This window comes from Anabrus simplex, chromosome 1, assembly GCF_040414725.1.
Source record: "Anabrus simplex isolate iqAnaSimp1 chromosome 1, ASM4041472v1, whole genome shotgun sequence".
Taxonomy (NCBI): Eukaryota; Metazoa; Arthropoda; class Insecta; order Orthoptera; family Tettigoniidae; genus Anabrus; species Anabrus simplex.
This window is the reverse complement of record NC_090265.1, coordinates 985,056,855-985,079,196: the sequence shown is the minus strand read 5'-3', so window position 1 is coordinate 985,079,196 and position 22,342 is coordinate 985,056,855. Positions and strand designations below refer to the sequence as shown.

The 22,342-nt window shown below is 38.6% G+C and overlaps 1 protein-coding gene across 1 annotated transcript in view; it reads left to right on the top strand.

The window, feature by feature from the left end:
- Mcm5 (Minichromosome maintenance 5) overlaps positions 1 to 22,342 on the top strand; it is a 216,612-nt gene that overhangs the window by 20,615 nt on the left and 173,655 nt on the right. The window contains exons 4-6 of the mRNA XM_067136830.2: positions 6,848 to 7,020; positions 15,188 to 15,343; positions 21,770 to 21,854. Of these exons, the coding sequence (XP_066992931.2) occupies positions 6,848 to 7,020; positions 15,188 to 15,343; positions 21,770 to 21,854 (414 nt within the window). The remainder of the gene's footprint in view (positions 1 to 6,847; positions 7,021 to 15,187; positions 15,344 to 21,769; positions 21,855 to 22,342) is intronic.

Below are 22,342 nucleotides of genomic sequence, written 5' to 3'. Positions count from 1 at the left end.
TCTGATATATTTTATAGGCATTAAATATTGAAGTTCATCCTTCTAATACTATATAAATATTAATACTTCTTGATATAGTACAACATAACTAATTTAATTATACACTAACAAAGAAGTAGATCAAGGAATGAAATCAGTTTTATCCTGACTTCATATACCCTGTCTATAAATAGATGTGCTCTTTCTCTTCATCAGTCCCTATTCTTTGACATCCATTTATTCTCAGTCTCCAACAAATGATTTCTTATCAATAAATTTGCTATTTATTTCAAGTTGCAGTAACTCAAACAGGTCTTGCACTGTCAATGGGATAGAACAGGGCTTGTACTGGGAAGGAAGCAACCGTAGCCTTACTTAAGGTACAATCCCAGCATTTGTTTGATGTGAATACGGGAAACCACAGAAAACCATTACTGTGTTGTCTGATGCAAGCTCACAGATACACATTTCATACCGCAAAGCCAACTCTCTCGGTCTTCTGAGCCGAGGGTCTTCTACACTCATTGGCAACCCATATTGGCAGATCTTCATTCTTGTAGTAGAAAGTGTGAGATAAGTAGAAAGCATCATATATGATAATAAATTTAAATCTAGCCAATGTGGGCGGCATCTGCCGTGTATGGGTAACGGCATATTATTGTAGTGGAGGATAGTGGGGTGTGTAAATTGCACGGGTGTTGGTGACTCTACAAAAATTCAGTCCCCGAGCCAGGGGAATTAACCATTTAAGGTTAAAATATCCTAAATCAAAGCTGGTGCCTTCTGAACCAATGGTGACTACACTGACAATTCAGCCAAGGAACTGGATCAAAGCACGGTAAACAAAGGCAAAGGGAAGAGACTGGTGAAAGAATAGGAACACAGGATGAACAAAGAAGAAAAAGAACTAACTGGTCTATATAAGCAAAGGAAAGGATCAAATATGTCACAAGGTTTGTCATATGTGGTAGATAGGAAAACATAATGGGATAAACAAAAGAACAGATCAGCAGAAGGGCTTCAACTCCCATTGATGACCCTTATTTGCAGATCTTTATTCTTGTTGTAGAAAGCGTGGGATAAGTAGAAAGGAAAAATAAGTGATTACAAGGAGACGAGGAAAGACATGTAAACACAAGAGGACAGGGATAACCTTCACATCTTCATACACAGCCGTCTACAAATAGATAAGCGCTCTCCTCATCGAGTGTTCTTGCAGTAGTAATGTAAATCCACATTATGTATTTGAAGGCCACTGGAATGAGCTTATGTGTTAACATTGAATTGGATCTGGGTATAGGATATAATGCAAGGGGCAATAGATATAATTTTTTAAATTATGGAACAAATAAACACAAATCTTGTGCGTCTGTAGGTCTGTTGTAAACTTCGGACCCATTGTCGACACAGAAATACATGTACTATACTGTAAGTGTGGATAATTCCTGTTCAGTCCAACGTCTTTCAAACAGTTACTAACATCTTTGTGTGAGTGGGCACTGAATATCCATTCTGAAACAGTTAAAACAGTTGGTATGCATCTATGTTTGAAGGCCTCACTGGTTAGATAAGGCAAAACTCTTCACCCAATACTTCTCTTTGTTCCATTTGGCACTGACATGAGTTCCTGCCATCTGTGATATTCTTAGTTTGCGGTCAAAACTAGTAGGCCTACAACTGTTTTAATGTGTAAAATATATGTTTTGAATTTATATCGTTATATATTGATAAGGTGGAACATCCCCTCCCTTGAATTTAGATACTAAATTAAATACATGTTGGAAATAAGATCATTTTGCAAATTAATGTAGTTTTCAGATCTCTACTAATGCGGGATGTAAACTTTCGCCGTACAATGAGAGAACCTATAAACTATTTTATACCGAGCTCAATAGCTGCAGTCGCTTAAGTGTGGCCGGTATTCGGGAGATAGTAGGTTCGAACCCCACTGTCGGCAGCCCTGAAAATGGTTTTCCGTGGTTTCCCATTTTCACACCAGGCAAATGCTGGGGCTGTACCTTAATTAAGGCCACGGCCGCTTCCTTTCCACTCCTAGCCCTTTTCTGTCCCATCGTCGCCATAAGACCTATCTGTGTCGGTGCGACGTAAAACAACTATTTTATGAAAATGGAAAATTTCTGAATTAACCTCACTTTGAAAATTAGCTGTTCAATTAGGTAGAGAAGTGGATTTAAATCCAAGCCTTGACAATCGTAAAACTGGTTTTCCATGGTTTCTCATTTCTACAGGAAAATTCTGGGATGATACCTAACACGTAGGCCATGACTACTTCCTTCCCAATCTTAATCCCAGTTAAGTACCACTGCATAAGTCAGTACAGATACCACATTGACAAATGTTGTCAGATAAAACTTCTTGCACTAAGTGTGCAGGGCTGATTATCTCTGTCCTAGACCCTTTACTTGTAGCATGAACAAAATTTCATATTAAAAGGTCAGCATATACAATATTGTGAATACTATGTTTACTTGTATATTTGATATGAAATTCAGAGGGAGAAAAATAATCCTTGCTCAGTTTTTATTCATGTGTTGGTACGAATATGAAATGGTACACACTGCGGCATGCATGCCTTCTTTCAGCTCAAGGTCAAACTGTCTCTTGTAACTCTCTTCTTTAGTTGCAGCAGCTCTCTGCCCTTGGTTGGCAAAAGGATTCTGGGTCGGAGAGTATTCCCTGGCCTAATGAGCTAATGGAATGTGGCACTATTGTGCTCGGCAGTTGTGTTTTTTTTTTTTTTTTGCTAGTGGCCATCTTCAGAGCTGCCGACAGTGGGATTCGAACCCACTATCTCCCGGATGCAAGCTCACAGCTGCACGCCGCTAACTGCACGGCCATCTCGCCCGGTAGGCGGCAGTTTCATTGTACCAGTATACAGTATATTTGAGATGGAAGGTACCATAGGATTGAATCCAATCCAGTGTATTCATGATACCGCAATTTCCTTTTCAGTGTGACTGCTTCTAAGTGAGTTATGGAGGAATGTTCAAGTTTTACAGCATGTTTCAAATTTGATAGATTCCTTTTGCGAGAAGCATGGTATTTGAACCGATTGTCAAGAATTTAATGCGATGGAGTTTAACGCACCTGTATGTGAACACAGAAAGTTGCTTTTGAAAATGACAGAAAATCGAGAAAAGTATTCTGAGGGACAAAAAAGAAAGTTTGCTGAGGTCGAAAATGAACTCTTAAATTATGTGAAATGTTTATATAATGACAGATATGGAATACAATTTAAAGCATGTGAAATAGCGGGAAAGCTCGGTGTTAGTCGCCTTCAGAACTTAAGGTGAGCCATGGCTGGAAAGCCCGATTCGTGAAGAGGAAGCAGGCCTGGCGGGGGAGCACGTTTATCTGCGAAAGGAATCCTACAAACTTTAATATACTTTTGTTAATATTCAATAACATGTTACAGAACATAATAAAATGCAATATATTAGCAAATCATGAGGCTTTTAGTACTCTTAAATTGTATTTTCATTGTAATCAATTTAGATTTACTACCTTTCCACATATACCGTATTTACGCGAATAATCCCCTCCGCCAAATAATCCCTGCATCCTAATGTTAGGACATATCACTCCGCGAGGTCCACGTGTTCTTTACGCAAATATGAACATTTAAATTTACGAGTATAGCTGCTTTGTCGGAGATTAAAAATTACATTATCACTGCTATAAAATATACAGTTGCAATGAAAATTGGTAAGTAGGTCAACTTAACTGACAGATATTTAATTAATCTGATCTTGCATAGGCTCAATTCCCTGTAGATCGGAAGGTTCGTTGTCTCTTGCATCACTAGAATCCTCTCCTATTACTTACAAATTCGTCACACTCCACGTCGAAAAAAATTCTCACTCGCTGTCTCTTTATGCTCGGTTAGTAACACGACCGGTGGTGGGCAGTTCTTTCCGTGCAATGTAAACACTTGAAACAGACACCGGCGAATTCGGATGTTTGTTTTGTGATACAGTAAAACCTCGTTAATTCTAAGTCTTGGGAACGCAGAAATTGGACTTCGGATTACCTTTATTTTGAATTAACCGCCAACTTGTAATTCAGAAATGCCAACCCTCACCGCGTCACAAAATATTGTAATACCCATTACTACATTACTGCATGCAATTAACATTGATTCAGAGTTTAAAACTTTCAAATGCCATTAAATATTTCCAAAATGTATCCAACAAGGTGCATTTACAGTATTCAAATAATGCACTTGGATAATACACTGACAAACATAACCTAACACAACAAAAGAAAGAGAATTATTCAAAGCCGAGGAGAAATTTTTGCTGGCGCCCAAGAAAGTTAGAAACTTCATTTTGTTCCGTATTTAACTGGGATTACAGTAAAATAAAAATGTTAAAGGTCCAGCTTTTCAATACCATGAATGTTTATTGATGAGAATATATATCACATAACTTCTAGAGAAGGTTGGTACTATTGAGCAAAATGCAACTTATCGAATAGCAATATATAACACATGATAGCACCTACAAGACAAATGTTAAACTATGACTAGTTGAAATATATTTAAAATATATTTGCTACGTGATATTGTGGCATTCTTTAAAACGCTGAATACAAAAGAATTACGATTTCAGTCAGACTTCAACTATGAAACACATTATAGACACACCAAAATGAGTGAAAGTGTGGAAAGTTACCCCTGCACATTTCGCATGATGCGTTCTATTGTGATGCGGAGTTATTTTGAATTTAAATTATTCTCTAAAATTTTTTAAAAACGTAGTAGTAAGGGTAGTTTAGAAATGAAAGTCTAAATTGTTTTCTATTTAAATAATGACTTGTAGTTGAAATATATTTCAACTAGTCATAGTTTAACATTTGTCTTGTAGGTGCTATCATGTGTTATATATTGCTATTCGATAAGTTGCATTTTGCTCAATTGATTTGTTGGCTGATGATGACGCGCAGTGAGCGTCGAAACTAGTACCAACCTTCTCTAAACGTTATGTGATATATATTCACATCAATAAACATTCATGGTATTGAAAAGGTGGACCTTTAACATTTTCATTTTACTATGGCTCCCAAGTGCAAGCGCTTTATCTATTTGATTACTGTACTGTACGCATTTTTGATGCGCTTAAAACATCGTGGTTTATCAGACTTCCCTATGACGAGGGGAGGAAGTAAGATGTCTCTTGCTGCTTCTTCTTTGTATTTGATGGACTTCGCTCACGCGTTATGTCCAGCCACAAGTTTTATAAGCAGATTAGGTCTGTAGGATATCTCTCTCTCGCTCCCGTTTGCATTGCACTACGGTACAGTGACTCTCCTTGTACGATTTCCTGCCATGGCAATTCTCTTGTAGCAATTCAGAAATGCCAACACTTGCCACATAACAAAGTATTCTAAGACCAATTAATGCATGTAATCACCTTGATTCACAATTTAAACCTTTCAAATACTATGGGGAATAAAACAACTTATTTCCGAAATGTATCCAACAAGGTGCATTTACATATTCAAATAATGCGCTTGGATAAACTTTGGCAAACATGACCTCACGTAATGAGAGAAGAAAAACATGATTCCAAGACGAAGACAAATTATGCTGGCTCCCCTGTGCAAGTACTTTTTTTGTATTTGTTTTGTTTATTATACTGTTTGCATTTTTAGTTGCCTTGTACTTGCATGGAAAGTGCCCGATGCTCGGAAGTGGTATGTTCCGAGCTGTCAGCGGAGAGATGGCGTGGAATGACATTAGTAGACGAATAGGTTTGAATGGCGTCTATAAAAGTAGTAAAGATCACAATGTGAAGATAAAGTTGGAATTCAAGAGGACAAACTGGGGCAAATATTCATTTATAGGAAGGGGAGTTAGGGATTGGAATAACTTACCAAGGGAGATGTTCAATAAATTTCCAATTTCTTTGAAATCATTTAGGAAAAGGCTAGGGTGCAACAGATAGGGAATCTGCCACCTGGGCGACTGCCCTAAATGCAGATCAGTATGATTGATTGATTGATTAAAATTTGTGGCTTATCAAACTTTCCTATGATGAGAGGAGGAAGTCTTTCGTTTCCGCCTGAATTGCAGCACAGTTCAGTACCACAAATCCGTTTGGGCTCTGCATAAAAAAAAGTAGTTTCATCAGCACCGACAATATTGTTTAGTACGTATGAATTGATTATAATATTATGAGCCACGTTTTTTCACCAACTGTCGGCATTGCCAATTTTCACAGATTCTGCTTCTCCGCACACTGCCTGCTACGTGATATTGTGGCATTCCTTAAAACGCTGAATACAAAAGAATTACGATTTCACTCAAACTTCAACTATGAAACACATTATAGTCACACCAAAATGAGTGAAAGTGCGGAAAGTTACCCCTGCATGTTTTGCAAGATGCGTTCTATTGTGAAGCGGAGTTATTTTGAATTTAAATTACTCTCTAAAATTTTTTAAAAACGTAGTAGTAAGGGTAGTTTAGAAAGGAAAGTCTAAATTGTTTTCTGTTTAAATATGACTTACGGGGACAGTTTTCTTCCATCTGCTTTTACACAAAGCATAACTGCACAGCCAAGATTGAAAACTGGGTGAGCCAGGAGCGTGTTGCCAACCTTGATGCAAATAAAACCCGCACCCCAATTTTGTGCCTCAAAATTTTAAAGAAAATATGCGGTGATTTTTCACGTAAATACGGTACCTTATATCCTGATTTTTAAGCTTGAATTTTCAGAAAAGTGGTGCAAGATATACACAAGTAAATACGGTATACTAAAATGTTAACACCAAGAAACAGGATATTGGTTCATATTCTTGTTTGTACATTCTGTTACTATTATTGCTATTATTTTTTCTCTTACAGTCAGAAGTTGTTTCACGTTTGGTGAAGATCCCTGGCATCATTTTAGCTGCTTCAGGAATCAGAGCAAAAGCTACTCGAATTGGTATTCAGTGTCGTTCTTGTCGTACAATGATTCCTAATCTTCCTGTGAAGCCTGGTCTTGAGGGATATGTACTTCCAAGGAAATGCAACACGTATGTTATTCATGTTTTAGCAACTGTGCTGTTTTCCTTTTTATTGATAATTTTCTGTTTTCTCTTCATTTTTGATTTAATTGTGTTTTTGCCTTTTAATGCAAAAGTTGCTCAGCCTCTAATTACTCTACTAGGAATGTTAATAATTTTCTGCCCATCCATTTTGTGTCTAAAAATTCAAGATATTCCACTTAGACTTTTACAACTAATCTCTGTCCTTAGAACAGTATTACTGTGAATTAGTGGTAGAGTGACGGCCTCTGGATTCCGAGATCGTGGGTTCAAAGCGAAGGTGAAAAATATGTCCATTCAGCACTCCCATGTCATATGATGTAAACATGGAGTTCTCTGGAGACATATTTGGTATTAACTACGTACGTACGTACATACATACATACATAACACTGAATGTTTTGTAGCGGGAAATTACCCAACCCCTGAAGGAGTCAACGTTTCGGGCGGATGAGCTCCTGCAAAAGGGTGGTGGTCCCTCTGTGGAGGAAATGCCACAGAAACCCACTGAGCAACGTCTGCACTCCATGTTAGTGGCAGTTGCAACCGGCGTCTATTCTCCACATTGGGAGCGGCTGTATTCATACATGGGAAGGCAACGGCAAACCACCCCAGTGTAGTGTTTTCCAGGAAGTTACTATGGAGAGGATACACAGAACCACAGCCTCTAGTCCCGAGAAGCACTTACGTGGGAAAGGGGTGCTAAGAATCCTCTGACTGGGCGAGTTGGCCGTGCGCGTAGAGGCGCGCGGCTGTGAGCTTGCATCCGGGAGATAGTAGGTTCGAATCCCACTATCGGCAGACCTGAAGATGGTTTTCCGTGGTTTCCCCATTTTCACACCAGGCAAATGCTGGGGCTGTACCTTAATTAAGGCCACGGCCGCTTCCTTCCAACTCCTAGGCCTTTCCTATCCCATCGTCGCCATAAGACCTATCTGTGTCGGTGCGACGTAAAGCCCCTAGCAAAAAAAAAAAAAAAAAAGAATCCTCTGGTATAAGTTAAGTCTAGATTTCGCATTGCCATTTAGAATGTTAGGAGCCTGTATGCAGCAGGAAAGTTTGATAACCTGGTACAAGAAGCCAGACGAATGCAAATTCACATATTAGGAATAGTGATGATAATAATAATGATGGCCAGACTCAGGAATTTGAATGGGGAACGCTTTACAATTCTGGCACTGACCCACAAAAGCAGTTGGAGTTGGAATTCTTGTATCATCTGAATACAGAAAATATCTCTGAAACTTCGTACCTAATTCAGAACGAATGATGTTGTTACAGATACTTTCAAAATCAACATTATACAAGTATATGCTCCTACAGCAGACAAGGCTTACGACATTAACATTAATGCTTTCACGGCCTGTACTTGTAGACGTGTGGGCTTTTGGCCTTACGTCGTTTCAAGAAAACAAGGTGAAACTCTTTACATTTCGCAGAGAACTTTGCTACACATCTTCAGAAGAAAATCTCGACTGTTCACGAGGAAGACTTCTGCAATAATGAGGGTTTGAATTTAAGAATGCTAACCGTTGGTCGCTGTAAGTACTACGGTCATTCATCACGAGATAGCTCTCTAAGCTGGCACAGCACTAGCATTCCTAGCAGGAGCTGATGACACCATTAAGCTCCAATGAAAATGTTCCATCACACTATGTGTGCGTGAGAAATAACAGATAGGTCATCAGACGAATCAGAGACAAATGTGGTAGAAGAAATAAATAGAAAATTACCAAATGTAATAAAGTGCAACAAAAGACATTCAGAATAGAATAGAACAGAACTGAAGAATTAGAAACAAAGTGTGTGGAGAAAACCGGAGGAAGATAATAATTAGAGACTGTGTTGGAGGAAGGGGGAGATGCATAACCGGTGTACACATGTTATGAAAGTAGGACACAACACAGCCTGGAATGAACCATCTGGTGGTGAGGAGCTCTGAATTTGAAAAACACCGAAATGAAGTAACAGTAGTGAAAGGAGAGGGAAGAATCTTTAATTGCTGGCAACCACGTATTACTTAATTGGTAGCCAGTGTTCCTGTTGAAATTATGTAGTCTGCTTCTTAAAATATGTTTCGAATATTTTGTTTTTTTATACATACGTATATTTCTGAATGGTACACTCCAAATTTCAGTTCAAAACTTCTTGACCCAAATTCTTCCAAAACCGCCCATCTACTGAATACATTTTGGGCATGCAGTATGACGATTCTCCCACTCACTGCAGTAAAACGTCACACACACACTACTGGACCTAATACAGCCAAAACTGGTTAGGGCGTTCTTGTGCGGACCGAAAAAAGTCATAAAGACGGAACATACTAAAAAAATGAAAAACAATTTTGCTGTTAAATTTAAGGTTAGGTTTGAACATCACAATAATTACATCAAAAACAAAGAAACAAGTGTTTACATTATAATGAATGAAATAAATAAAGAAATACATTTTAAGATCACCAACATAGCAAAACATCAAGAAAAAAATCGTTCATAGAAACACAAATTATACATGTCGCAGCCGTCTCTTGCAATATTATGTTTAAAGAAATATCAAATGAGTTTATCGCTTAAATCCATTTCTACTTTCTTTTAGGTACAGTATCGGGTTCTGATACAGGTCGCAGTACTGATGTCACGAGCACTGTCAATCTGCTGTGTATGATGACATGCCTAAAAACTAATCTCAAATAACAAGTCACTGTGGGCGTGGGACCGTGACTCACCACGGACTGCCCGCTCAAATATTTCTCCCGCGTGCTGTTACTCTCTGCCTCCGCATTATCTGAAAGTTTTTGAACAATCAGTTCTTGGTTTAGGCCTAGGCAGACCGGCGGATAAGCGCTGAAGCGGGTCGAACCCGCACAGTCTGAAGGAGGCCTCACAAACATAAAATTAAGCACCAACACGTCAGACGCAAAGTTAATAAGACTGGCTTGGGATTGACGCTCCCTACTGCTGTAGGCCAACACGCAACCGCGCTCTGGGGCCATGAAATTAAGGTCTTTACCAAATCCTTACCCAGGGCAGTTGTCCCTGGCCTGTCGTGTGCGCAACGTGGCCAGGAACGCTAATTTAAATTTTGTATGGTGGCAGTTACGAACGTACTAAAGAGTGAAGTAAATGTGCTGTCCAGATTTCTTTAGCATGTATTTAGTAGTGCACGTCCTGGGACTTTGGAATAACGGCGTATAAACCAGGGAAGCGCGCTAGAGAGGGACGTCGACTGTAGTAACGAACAACCCTGACAGAGTATTACATCACAGCCAGGCATCTGCTCTCGTATTTTCAGCCCATGGGGCTTACGCATTGCAATGCCCCAAACATAAACCTATGTATGAGACTTACAGAGACTACAGCGGTATTGAGAACAAAAAATTATTTGAACATGCTTTTTCGATGCCGTGGCATGAGTTAACTTATCAGGCTAATATTAAAAACATGGTCACCACTTTCAAAAACATATTACATATTTTTGACAAACACGTGCCTCTATGGACAGCATCTGTCTGTAAAAGACTCTCCCTATGGTTAAATGATGATATTAGAGCGATGATGGCTAAGTGGGATGCAGTTCATAGAAAATATAAACATTATCCGACAGAGGAAATCTTTATGTTACAAACTACTATGTAATAAAATGACTTCAACAGTAAGAAACATTCTACTACGGTACGCCCATGACCTTATGAAACCTGACATAAGACCCACTACTTCATGGAAGTCAATTTGGACTAAATAAACTGTACTAAGTAGAGGATTTGGAGATTTCTTTTGATGAATTGAATGACCACTTCGTATCCTCCCCTGTACAATGAAACGAAGAAGCAAAATAAAATCTTTTGAGTGCAAATTACAACACACCACTTAAAGGTAGAGATTAATTTTATTTCAGTTATATCTCGCATCTGCTAGTGAAAGCTGCTATCTTGCAAATTAAAACAATCCACAGGGGTGGACAATATCATCATCCTAAACCATCTCCAGTTTCCTGGGTGTGGTATATGAGCCTCCTCCTCCTCCTCATCCTGTTCTTGTTCCATTCTTCCTCCACCAACTTGTCCCAATCATGACCTCTCAGCAGTACATCGTTCTTAACTAAATCTATCTATTTCCTTCGTGGCCTTCCCACGGGTCGTCTTCCTTCTACTTTTCTCTCAAATTCCTTCCTTGCAGTTCTGTTTACTGGCATCCTCTTTATGTGACCAAACCACTTCAGTCTTGATATCTGAAACTTATTGAGGAGAGACTCATCTATTCCTACTTCTTCTCTAATTTTCTCATTCCTAATCTTGTCTTTCCTGGTTTTCTGGATCATAGTGCGTAGGAATTTCATTTCAGCTGCGTGAAGTTTGGAATTATTTCTATTGGTCAGTGTTGTGGTTTCGAGACTGTATGTGAGAATTGTTGTATAATAGGACTTGTACAATGTCATTTTTTTTTCATGGGTATTTGCTCATCCCACAGCAGGTGTCTTACCTGGTGGTAAAAGTGTGTTGCCTTATTGATTCGATTGTTCACCTCATGTTTTGCTAGGTTGTCATTTGATATAACGCTACCCAAGTATTTGAAAACTGGAACGCTGTCCAGTTGGGCTTCATTTAACATGACTGTTGGTTCTGCTCCTTCCCTATACACTTTCATCACCACCGTTTTGGTCTCGCTGATGTTTAAACCATATTTCTTAAACTCCTCATTCCAGCTTTGCATTCTCTCTCCCAATTCCTCTTCCGAGTCACTCCAGATCGCAACATCATCTGCAAATGTGAAGGCTTTGATATCTCCATGTTCTTTCCTTTTAATAGATTTCATTATTACATCCATTACAATAATAAATAGAAGTGGTGACAATGAGCTGCCCTGCTGCACTCCTCTGTTTCAAACCAGTCCAACAAACCACATCCTACTTGAATACACCTTCTATCCCCACTATACAACATTTTCACTTTGTCTATGATGCTGTCTCGCATTTGAAGTTCTTTCATGCATTGCGAAATTCTTTCCCTTGGTGCACTGTCATATGCTTTCTCAATGTCCAAAAATATTAGAAATAAAGGCTTGTTCTTCTCCCAGTTTTTTTCCATTAGCATCCTAATTGCAAATATGAGGTCTGTAGTTGACGTTCCTGGTCTGAAACCATACTGCTCTTCTTCCGAAATTGGTTCAACAATATCTCTGATTCTGGTCTCTATTATTTTTTTCCAGTATTTTCAGGACATGAGACAGTAGTGTGATACCACGGTAATTGGTACATTTTTGTTGGCTTCCTTTCTTGAACAGAGGTACAATGATGCCCATCGTCCAGTCCTCAGGAATAGTATTTTTCTCTCATATCTTGTTGAGCAGTCTGTAGAACCACTGGATTCCTGGAATTCCTGCTGCTTTCAGCATATCTGCACTTAGTTCATCTATGCCCACTGCCTTTCCTTTCTTTATGCTCTTGAGCGCAGTTTCAACTTCAAGCCATGTAATTGGAGGTTCAGTTGTGGTTCCTCGACTTGGCTCTCCTCTATCCGTTGTTATGTTTTCTGTATCTCCATTCAGCAGCTTTTCGAAATAGATCTTGAGTTCTTGTTTAATTTCTCCCTCTTCTTGTGCCCGAGTTCCCTCATCACGTTCTATTGCTTTTATGGTCTCTTGATCCCTTTGCTTTTTTTTTCACTACTCTGTATAGCAATTTCATATTTCCTCTACTGTTCTCTTCCAGTTTGTCTGCAAACTCATTCCATTTCTTCTCTTTTTCTTTCCTTACAATGTTCTTTACAGCAAGTTTCTTGTTCCTGTATGCTCCTTGAAATCTTTGTATTTCTTGTTCATTTCGTTCTTGTTCCTGTTTTTGTTTTTCCTTGTCAAGTGCCTTCTTTATTTGATTTCTTTCTTTCACCGCTGTTTTCACTCTATCGTTCCACCATGGTGTCTCCTTTTTTCTTTTGATAGAACTTGGAACTCCACATAGATTTTTGTCTTCTCCCACAAAGGTGTCTTTGAAGGCCTTCCACTCTTCATTAACGCTGGTTACTTCACCCTTTGGCAAACTCTGTAGAATCCTTAGTTTGTATTCTTCCTTTATTTGGACTTCTTGCAACTTCCAAGTTTTAACCCTTGGAATAATTACTATGACAATATTAGGGGTGGACAATATTGGTATTATAATACCAAAGAAAATTATCGACTCTGTTATTCCAGTATTGGCATTCATATTCAACTTCTCCCTTCAAAACAGTGCATTTCCAATTATCTAGAAAATGGCCCTGGTGCATCCTTTACAAAAGACTAAATCTCCTAGACTATACGGTGACTACTGACCTATTAATATACTGTCAATAGTAAACAGATTGTACATAATCGAATCACAAATTATCCCAACGACCACAACATAATATACCCACACTAGTTAGGTTTCCGACGCAATCACAGTACATATACTGCCTTACTGTGATTGACGATATGAGACAAACTATTGATGGGCAAAAATTGACAATTCTAGTATTATTGGACTCAACAAAGCATTTGAATCTGTAGACCCTGAGTTGCTCCTATCCAAACTTTATTGCCTAGGTTTCCCCTATGGTGTTCTGAGATGGATGGGAGCCTATTTACACGAACGTGTCGTCAATCAAGATATCTTTTCTTCGTGACAATATGTAAAAGAAGGTGTCCTACAGGGTCAACCCTAGGTCGTTTGCTGTTTTCAGTCTTTATCAATGACCTAGCTAAACAGCTGACACATTGTAAACGTCACATTTATGCTGACGACTTACAGTTATACATCCATGCAAAATCAACAGACGTTTCAAAAGCAATTGAGCAAATTAACATGGATCTAAAGGCCGTAAAGAAGTGATCTTTTCGGCATGGACTTATTTTGAAACCGAAAAGATCCTAAACCAAAGCAGTTGCCTACCCTAGACTTATTTTCAGAAACTATTGCAAATCTTTCCCTGATGTACGACTTCAAATCAAAGTTTTGCCCTTTTGCAAGAGCGTAAAAAAATATGGATTTAATCATTGACCAGCGCCTCTCGTGTTCGGATCAGACAATATCTGTGAGTAGACGAGTTTTTGCCGTGTTGTCACACTTTAAACAATTTCAAATTTACTTTCATGCTCAGTTTACAGAAGAAACTAGTTGAAACCCTTGTTCTTCCAATATTAGAATATTGTGACATAGTCTATAAAGACACGAACCCAAACTCCGAGATAAACTACAACGTGCACAGAATGCCTGTATAAGATTTATATGTAATTTGAAATTTTCAGATCATGTTACCCAGTCTTACATTGAATTTGGATGGCTGCGCCTCGAAGACATATGCATGCTGCATCCCTGACTTTGTTGCACTGTATCCTTACCTTAAATTCCCCAACTTACCTGTATGAATGATTTTATAGCTGGTTTGAACACCATGATAGAAACACCAGAATGCTGAACACGACATTGTTCGCTATTCCTAAGCATAAATCCTCAACCTACAGCAATTTGTTTACTGTTGTGGCCAGTCAAGAATGGAAGATCCTTCTGCAGGAGGCTAGAGGTATATCAAACCATCAAATATTTAAAAGAGAGTGCTCAAAATATCTCCATGCGATGCGCACGTAGTGCGACCGTTTTTCTTCTTCGTCTTCTTGTATCATTCGTCCATACTGTTAGAGCAGTAGTAGTACTCAGCTGTGGTCCCCTGTATTGTTATCTTTATCCTGATCCCCGTTTTGTAATGTTTTTCACCCACAGTCATAACCCGAAAACTGTAACATGCGTCGGTGAGAGAAATTTCTGGAATTGGACATTAAATTGTATTTGATCTATGTTATTATTGCAATTCGTTGTATTTTAATTTCTTTGTGGGTATTATATTATTGTACTTAGGAAGAAAAATGTTCATTAATATTGCATATTATAATATATATTTTATGTCCAGTAAGATAGAACAGTAGCATAGTAATTTGTTCCTGTCTCTATTTATTTAATATTTTAATGTCATTTATGTATTCACCGGTTAAGTGTAAGACAGGGACACATATCCCTAACTTTGCCAGTTAAAATAAACCATATCTATCTTATCTAAATGTGAATTCATGATATTTCATGGTTTACCAATATTGCAGTTTGGCTTCATCAAGCACTTTGTGACAGGCTTTGATATTTGTATATACAGGGAACAAGCTGGTCGTCCTAAGTGTCCTCTGGATCCTTTCTTCATTGTCCCAGACAAATGCACTTGTGTTGATTTCCAAGTGTTGAAACTACAGGAATTACCTGACTCCATTCCACAGGGAGAGTTACCACGCCACCTCTCTCTTTATTGTGACAGGTAAGCTATGTTCTTAAATTACCATTTTACTAATTTTATTTTACTTTGCTGTACTTCAGTTTTAATATGGGGATTTCATTCTTTTTTACTACCTTTTAAACATTTTTACTCCGGCGAAGTGAGAGCGGACGCGTGGCCTTGGGGATGGGTTCCTTTGACAGCTGGCTGTAGGGGATGCTTCCTATTCTCAGCTATCTCGCTGACATTAGTTCACGCTGTTAAGACACGGCAGGTCTACAATTTTTAAAACAATATATATACAGTACTTCAGACAGATATACATTGATTGGCCAAAAGTCATTCAAAGACATTGAACGTTATGTTAATAACAAGGTGCTCCTCTGCGCGCCCTCAAACCAGTGGCAGTACAGCGGGGCATCGACTCTGCAGGGTGTTGGAATCATTCTGGGGGGATCTGGACGCACGCATCTTACACTGCTACCCACAGTTGGTTTTGTGTAGTTGGTGCGGGGTTCATTGAGCGTACACCAGCATCAACACTATCCCATATATGCTGGATTGGATTAAGATAGGCAGATATGGAGGGCCAATCCGTGGTCGTATCTTCACTGGAGTGCTCTACCAACCACTTGCGTGATACCACAGAGTGGTGACATGGCGCATTGTCCTGTTGGAACATGGCATCTCCATCAGAGTAGTCTTAAGGCCAGAAAGGGATGCAGATGGTCTGAAGAATGTCCACATAACGTGCACCTGTCAGTGCTCCCTGCAGCCGGACAATGGGGCCTAATTGCAACCATGAGAATGCCGCTGAGACCAGAACTGAGGCACCTCCCGCTGGACTCAACCTTATTGACACGCAGGATGCATAGCTTCTTGGGGCATATGCCACAATCTCACGCGCCCATCAGGTCGATACAACTAGAAGTGGGATTCATCGGACCCTTACCGCACGCCACCACTGTTCCACGGTTCATTGCTGATGTTCGAGCTTTTCCGTGGTTTCCCATTTTCACACCATGCAAATGCTGGGGCTGTACCTTAATTAAGGCCACGGCTGCTTCCTTCCCACTCCTAGCCCTTCCCTGTCCTATCGTCGCAATAAGAGCTATCTGTGTCAGTGCGACGTTAAGCAAAAAAACAACTGATGTTCGAAGGGCCAGTGCACGTCATTGAGCTCTGTGTCGAGGTGTCAACAAAGGGACACGAGTTGTTCGTCGGTTGTTGAAGCCTATGCAGTGCAGTTGCCTCCTTACAGTCCTAGTAGAAATGGGTTCCTGACTCCCAACATTTAACTGGATGCTGTCTCACAGTAGCCCGTCGAGCACCCAGTATATTTGTGGGGAGGTGATATGATGTCTGTCTTCCTCTGTGGTGGTTTATGCAGGTGGTAACATTCTCTCTGCGATATGGAAGGTCCACCGTCTACACTTTTGACTTCGGAAACCCGAATTCGCATGTAATATCCGCAATGCTATGACCCATGCACCACGTGCCGATGATTCTATTGATGGGAGAAATTCCTTTAGTACCTTGCAGTATTTTTCTCCCGTTAATGGAATTGCATAATACACACGTTGCGTGCCGCTGTTTGTTCGTGTGCACGGTTAACTTATTACGTATTTTCGCAGTTTTCCAAAGAAATGGTGTCACAGAAATAGGTTAGTGATATTAAGATAGTGTCAGTATTGGATGATACAAACAGAAAAGTGTCGGATTTTAGTGCATGCGACTCTGAAGACTAAAATTCTTTCTCTACCTCATCTGAGAGCAGCAACCACACAAGTGATATTGGCAGTGACAGAGTGGATCTGACGTAGGTAATACGATTATTATTCCTGTCCATATTATCGATCAAGGGTCAGTGTTGCCGCCAAACTTTGATAACTGCGTCCTGTAGAATATGTACTAGCTGATGTACCAGTGCTTCGCTACGGAATTCTCAGAAAGACTGTCTTTGTGGTTTTCCCAACTGAGTCAACATAGGTCATTACAATGACGTCAGTAGGAATGTAGCGATTAAAAGCATTGTTATCGTATAAAATACTCGACCAAATGAAAAACGCTCATTTTATCACTTTTAACGAACAGTACTGCGATTACAAACCATTATTCTCGTCATTATTCCATATTGAAAAATAGCTAATCACAAAATAAGTACATACATATATAAGTACATACACTTATTTTATTCAATAGTTTTTGTGCTGTAATCATTATGCAAGCAGTGTATCAACACCATTATGTGTTCATCAATACGTTGTATGTAATTTGTTAAGTTTCCTCAGACCAGTGTGTGTTGTAAGATTGAACGAGGCTGATGATGCCCAGTAAATAGTGGGCGAAACATGTACCTTTAAAATTCTGGTGATTTATATGTGTATTTGACCACACAATAGTGGAATAAATTGTATTGCATAGGTGGTATTAAAATTACTCCTTGTGTAAACTTTGTGATTAGCTATTTTCAATACGGAATAATGACGAGAATAATGGTTTGAAAAGCCGATCTAACAGTCCAAAGTAATGCTGAACCAATGTGTTACGTACCAGTAGTATCAGAAAATTAGGGCCTGTACTACGACAGCCAGATAAAAGTGTGGTATAAATTTATTTGGCAGTTTGGACATTTATCTAGAAGTTTGGTTGAAACTGCGTACTACGACTTTTGTTTATGTGCAGTGTGGGAAAATATTCTCGAGTATAGCTATGCCGAATTTGGAGAGGCTGTTAATGCTCTTATCTGGGACTTAGCTCTTATCGGGGACGCTACTGTAAAGAATCAAGATGGCTACTCATGAAGATGAATCTACATGTGCATGATGCTGTGCGAAATTAAGTTGTTACAATGTAATTTATGTATATATATATATTTATAAAATATGTCATGCTTCCTGTCCAGCTATCACAGAATTCTTTAAGATTTCCCAAGCTAGCATGTTGTTGCTACTGAGTATATCAGTAGTACACAAGCAGTTAACCGCAAGCCCTATCTTCCAGCTTCATGGGTAGCCGTGGTCGTTAGGGCAGTAATGTTTGCTGTTGAGCAGTTTTTCGTGGGTTCGAGTCCTAGCAGTCTATCATTTTTTTTACCTTGTAAATGGTAGTTGGTAGGGTACTAGAGGTGATAGTACACATTTCCTAATCATTAAAGTGCGTGTCAAAAGCGTGGGTTCTATTCCAAATCTATCCGCGACGCACATATGGAGTAAAGGTATACGACGTTGTTCATAGCGATTCGTCCGTCAAATGAGGATGTTAAGGAGGTTATATTTCTTTTACTTCATAATAACTTGCTACAAAAGTATTTACGCTAAAGTGAGATAAATGCTGCCAGTTACTATTCTCACATTGTATTGAAAAGAAAGAAACTAACTACGTATTCAATGAGCAAACAATAAATTGAATTAATAATAAAATTAATGATCCCACGCTGCATCAGTGGCATTAATTAAGAATACAAACTTTACTTTCGTCGTAACGCGCAACCTCGTAAATAGTACTAGACAAAAAAGATACATAACCTCAATCTTAACTTTTGCGTCCAGGTTACATTTTCAGTCTTTTTGTTTTCTATAACAGTTTCAGTTTCGTTATACAGGTGAATTAATTTTAACATTTCTTCGTATGTGTATATTTCAGTCCTAATTCTGTTTTTTGACCTGGATTTCCACATTATAGCTTAATAAGAGTCTGATATTGGATTCTAGTAATACAATTTCAAAAGGAATAGAGCTAAACAAACCAAAACACCAGGGAACACATATACCACCACGCTAAATTTCACTATATTTTCAGTAACCTTATTAACAACCCAATAAAAATGTTACTACATCTTCCGCATTACAATACCGTCGTTAAAATCCGTTGATAGTACACAAGAAAATATTTAACTTCTAGTTTGCAAAACTGCAGCCTACGTATCTGGCTGTTTATCTGACAGTCGTAGTACAGGCCCTTAATGAACCAGAGGAGTGGCATGCTAAAGGAGAGAGAGAGATCTCCCCAGCTAATTCCCGCCAATATTCAGGCAGGCAGGCTGTTATACTACGTTTGCAGCAGTAATCCCGTCTATCTGAGATGAGTGGCAGCAGAAGACACAAAGCATATACAACAAACAGTGATCAATGTAATGTTAGGCCTTCACATTTAGTTTTCTTCCGACTCTGTGATACTAGGGCATCTCATAAAAATATATACAGCATAGACTGTAGTTCCTTATTCCCCGACTTTACATACTGATTTGCATTAAGTTGTGTTTACCCATTTTCTTGTGACTCGGCGCTGATATGGACTTTGCAACAAAAATCCATATTCATGAATATCTCTGTTATCATAAGCAGTACGGTAATAATTTTACATAAATGATTGGAAATTAAATAGTATATAACTTTAGTTATGTAGTATTTATCGATAGGACCACTAAAAACCTAAATATTAAATGTTAGGCCTCCCTCTAAACTACCATTTCACTCAGTGTGAATAAATTGATTTATGGCCTAGATTGTAGCGACTTATTCCCCGACGTTACATACCGATTTTCATTAAATTCTCTTCAGCCATTTCCTCGTGATACGCATACACACATACAGGCAGTCAGAAGTTACAGAAAATTGAAAATTGCATTACCTTGTTACTGTGGACACGGCCGATACAAAAATACCATTCTTTTTATATTATGAGCTATGTGCAAAAAAAACCTCTTATTTTATATATATAGATTTGTGTTATTTGTATGGAGCATGGGTTCAACTGCTATGACTATTCTTTTACTAATTTTTTCACTTTTTGATGAACAAAGACAAAATGAAACCAAAACATCACTGAAACTAACCTTCTGTACATATATTTCATAGTAGTGGACTATAGTGTACCAAGCGGAGTAGCCGTGCTACAGCTATAAAGCCACTCATACTTAGTAGACGAATAAGTTTGTGTGGTGTCTTTAAGAGTAGGAAAGATCACAATATGAAGATAAAGTTTGAATTCAAGAGTACAAATTTGGGGCAAATATTCATTTATAGGAAGGGGAGTTGTTGATTGGAATAACTTACCAAGGGAGATGTTCTATAAATTTCCAATTTCTTGGAAATTTTTAGAGAAAAGGCTAGGAAAACAACAGATAGGGTATCTGCCACCTGGGCGACTGCCCTAAATGCAGATCAGTATTGATTGAATGATAGAAGGCTCTGCTTCGGGGAGGTGTGAGTTTGATCACCACTGTTGGCTCTCCTGAGAGTGGTTTTCTGTGATTTCTTGTTTTCACATCCAGGTAAATACCGAGACAGTTCCTATTCATAGGCCATAGCCGTTTCCTTTCACCTCCTTACCTAATTTCATTCACCATCATTCGTTTGGTCTTCATAAGCTCCACAACTGAGAAGGTTGACATCGGGAAGGGCATCCGGCCATACAATCATGCCATGTAAATTCATCTCACCGTATCACCAACCCCATATCAGGAAAAGAGACTTACTGGTAGACATAAAGAGGCCTAATGTGTACTTTAAAATTAGTCATTGTCAGATCATATCGTGAAGTGTCCCTTGTGCCATTTTTCCAGTGAAAAGATGATGAGACTATATTTTAGACATGATATGGGCTTTTTTGGCTTATGCTCAAGCAAACAAGGTGAAATTCTTTACATTTTGCCGAGAACATTGCTCCGCATCTTTAGAAGGAAATCTAGACTTTTCACGAGAAAGGCTTAAGGACTACATATCGAAACTCATCGGAAGTGCATTAGGTTGAAGGGATGAGAACTTGTTGACGAAATACAGTGTGTCCCTAACATATGATTCAGTTCATCCTACGTGTGGCTAAAGCAATTTGCTTAGGTATTTAGCCTGAGCATACGTAGGAGAACCTTTTGCCCTAACGATAGGTCTGAGGGGAACATCCTTTTTATGGATTTTTGGAAGTCCATATAGTCTAGGCTCCTCTTTTGAAATTGAGGATTGCCTTAATAGCTTCACACGAGTATTTAGCTCAGTCTGCAAACAGGCTCTGACAATATAACAAAGATCTTGTTCTTATACACGTCATTGTCCTTTACCAAAGTTGCATTACCGTTATTGCATGCATCTTTTATTTTTCAATTTTTTACCATCCACAGTCATGAATTACCACTGCCCACGAAGGGTTAAGTCTTTAATGGAGACGTATTTATATGTTGTTGTTGCTATTATTATTAATAACTCCTTTGTGATCATATTAGACATGACTAAAAGTGATTTTGTGGAGAATTGGTTTTGGTGCATCATTTTTGTTACACTTTTAATTTCAATATTTCTATATGTAATGCCTGTTTACAAAGATGATGGTGAAATTTCTTGATCTTTGGCAGGATCTAAAGGATTTTTGCTCCTGAAGAAGTAGTAACATTTTAGTTATTGTTAATATAAAATCTCCGTAGCCTATTTCTGCCCTGAATAATTGTAATGTTTGTTTGTCTTATTTTGACAGGTATCTATGTGAACGAGTTGTTCCAGGTAATAAAGTGGTAATTCTTGGAATCTATTCCATTAAAAAAGTGACAAGAGCATCTCGAGTAAGTGTTTTGAAAAATGTCTTACATACTTTGATCATATCCTTTAAAGTAATATGAAGAATGGGGTGAACTGGTTGCTTATGAGTGTACAATATGTATATTACCAAAAAGAAACTTTGTGAGAGTAATATAACTAGATACAGCATGGAGAATGGTAAAAGTAATCTTATTTTGGAGGGTTAAAAGGGGGAAGACATGTGGCATAAGATGACAGCATCACTGAAAAATTTAAATGTAATTTCCTTTTTGTTAGTTGCTTAGTGCTTTTGTATTTGTGTGTTTGCTTTTATTTCACTAGTGCATACATAACCCATTGAGGAATAGAATAGTGTACCATCAACTAACTTCATATGTGTTAAAAGTAAGTTGTTATACTATGAGAGGGAAAGGGTAATGTCAGTGTGGTCAGTCGATCAATGATCTGTATTTAGAGGTGTCACCCAGGTGACAGATTTCCTATCACTTGTTTACGTAGTCTTTTTGTAAAT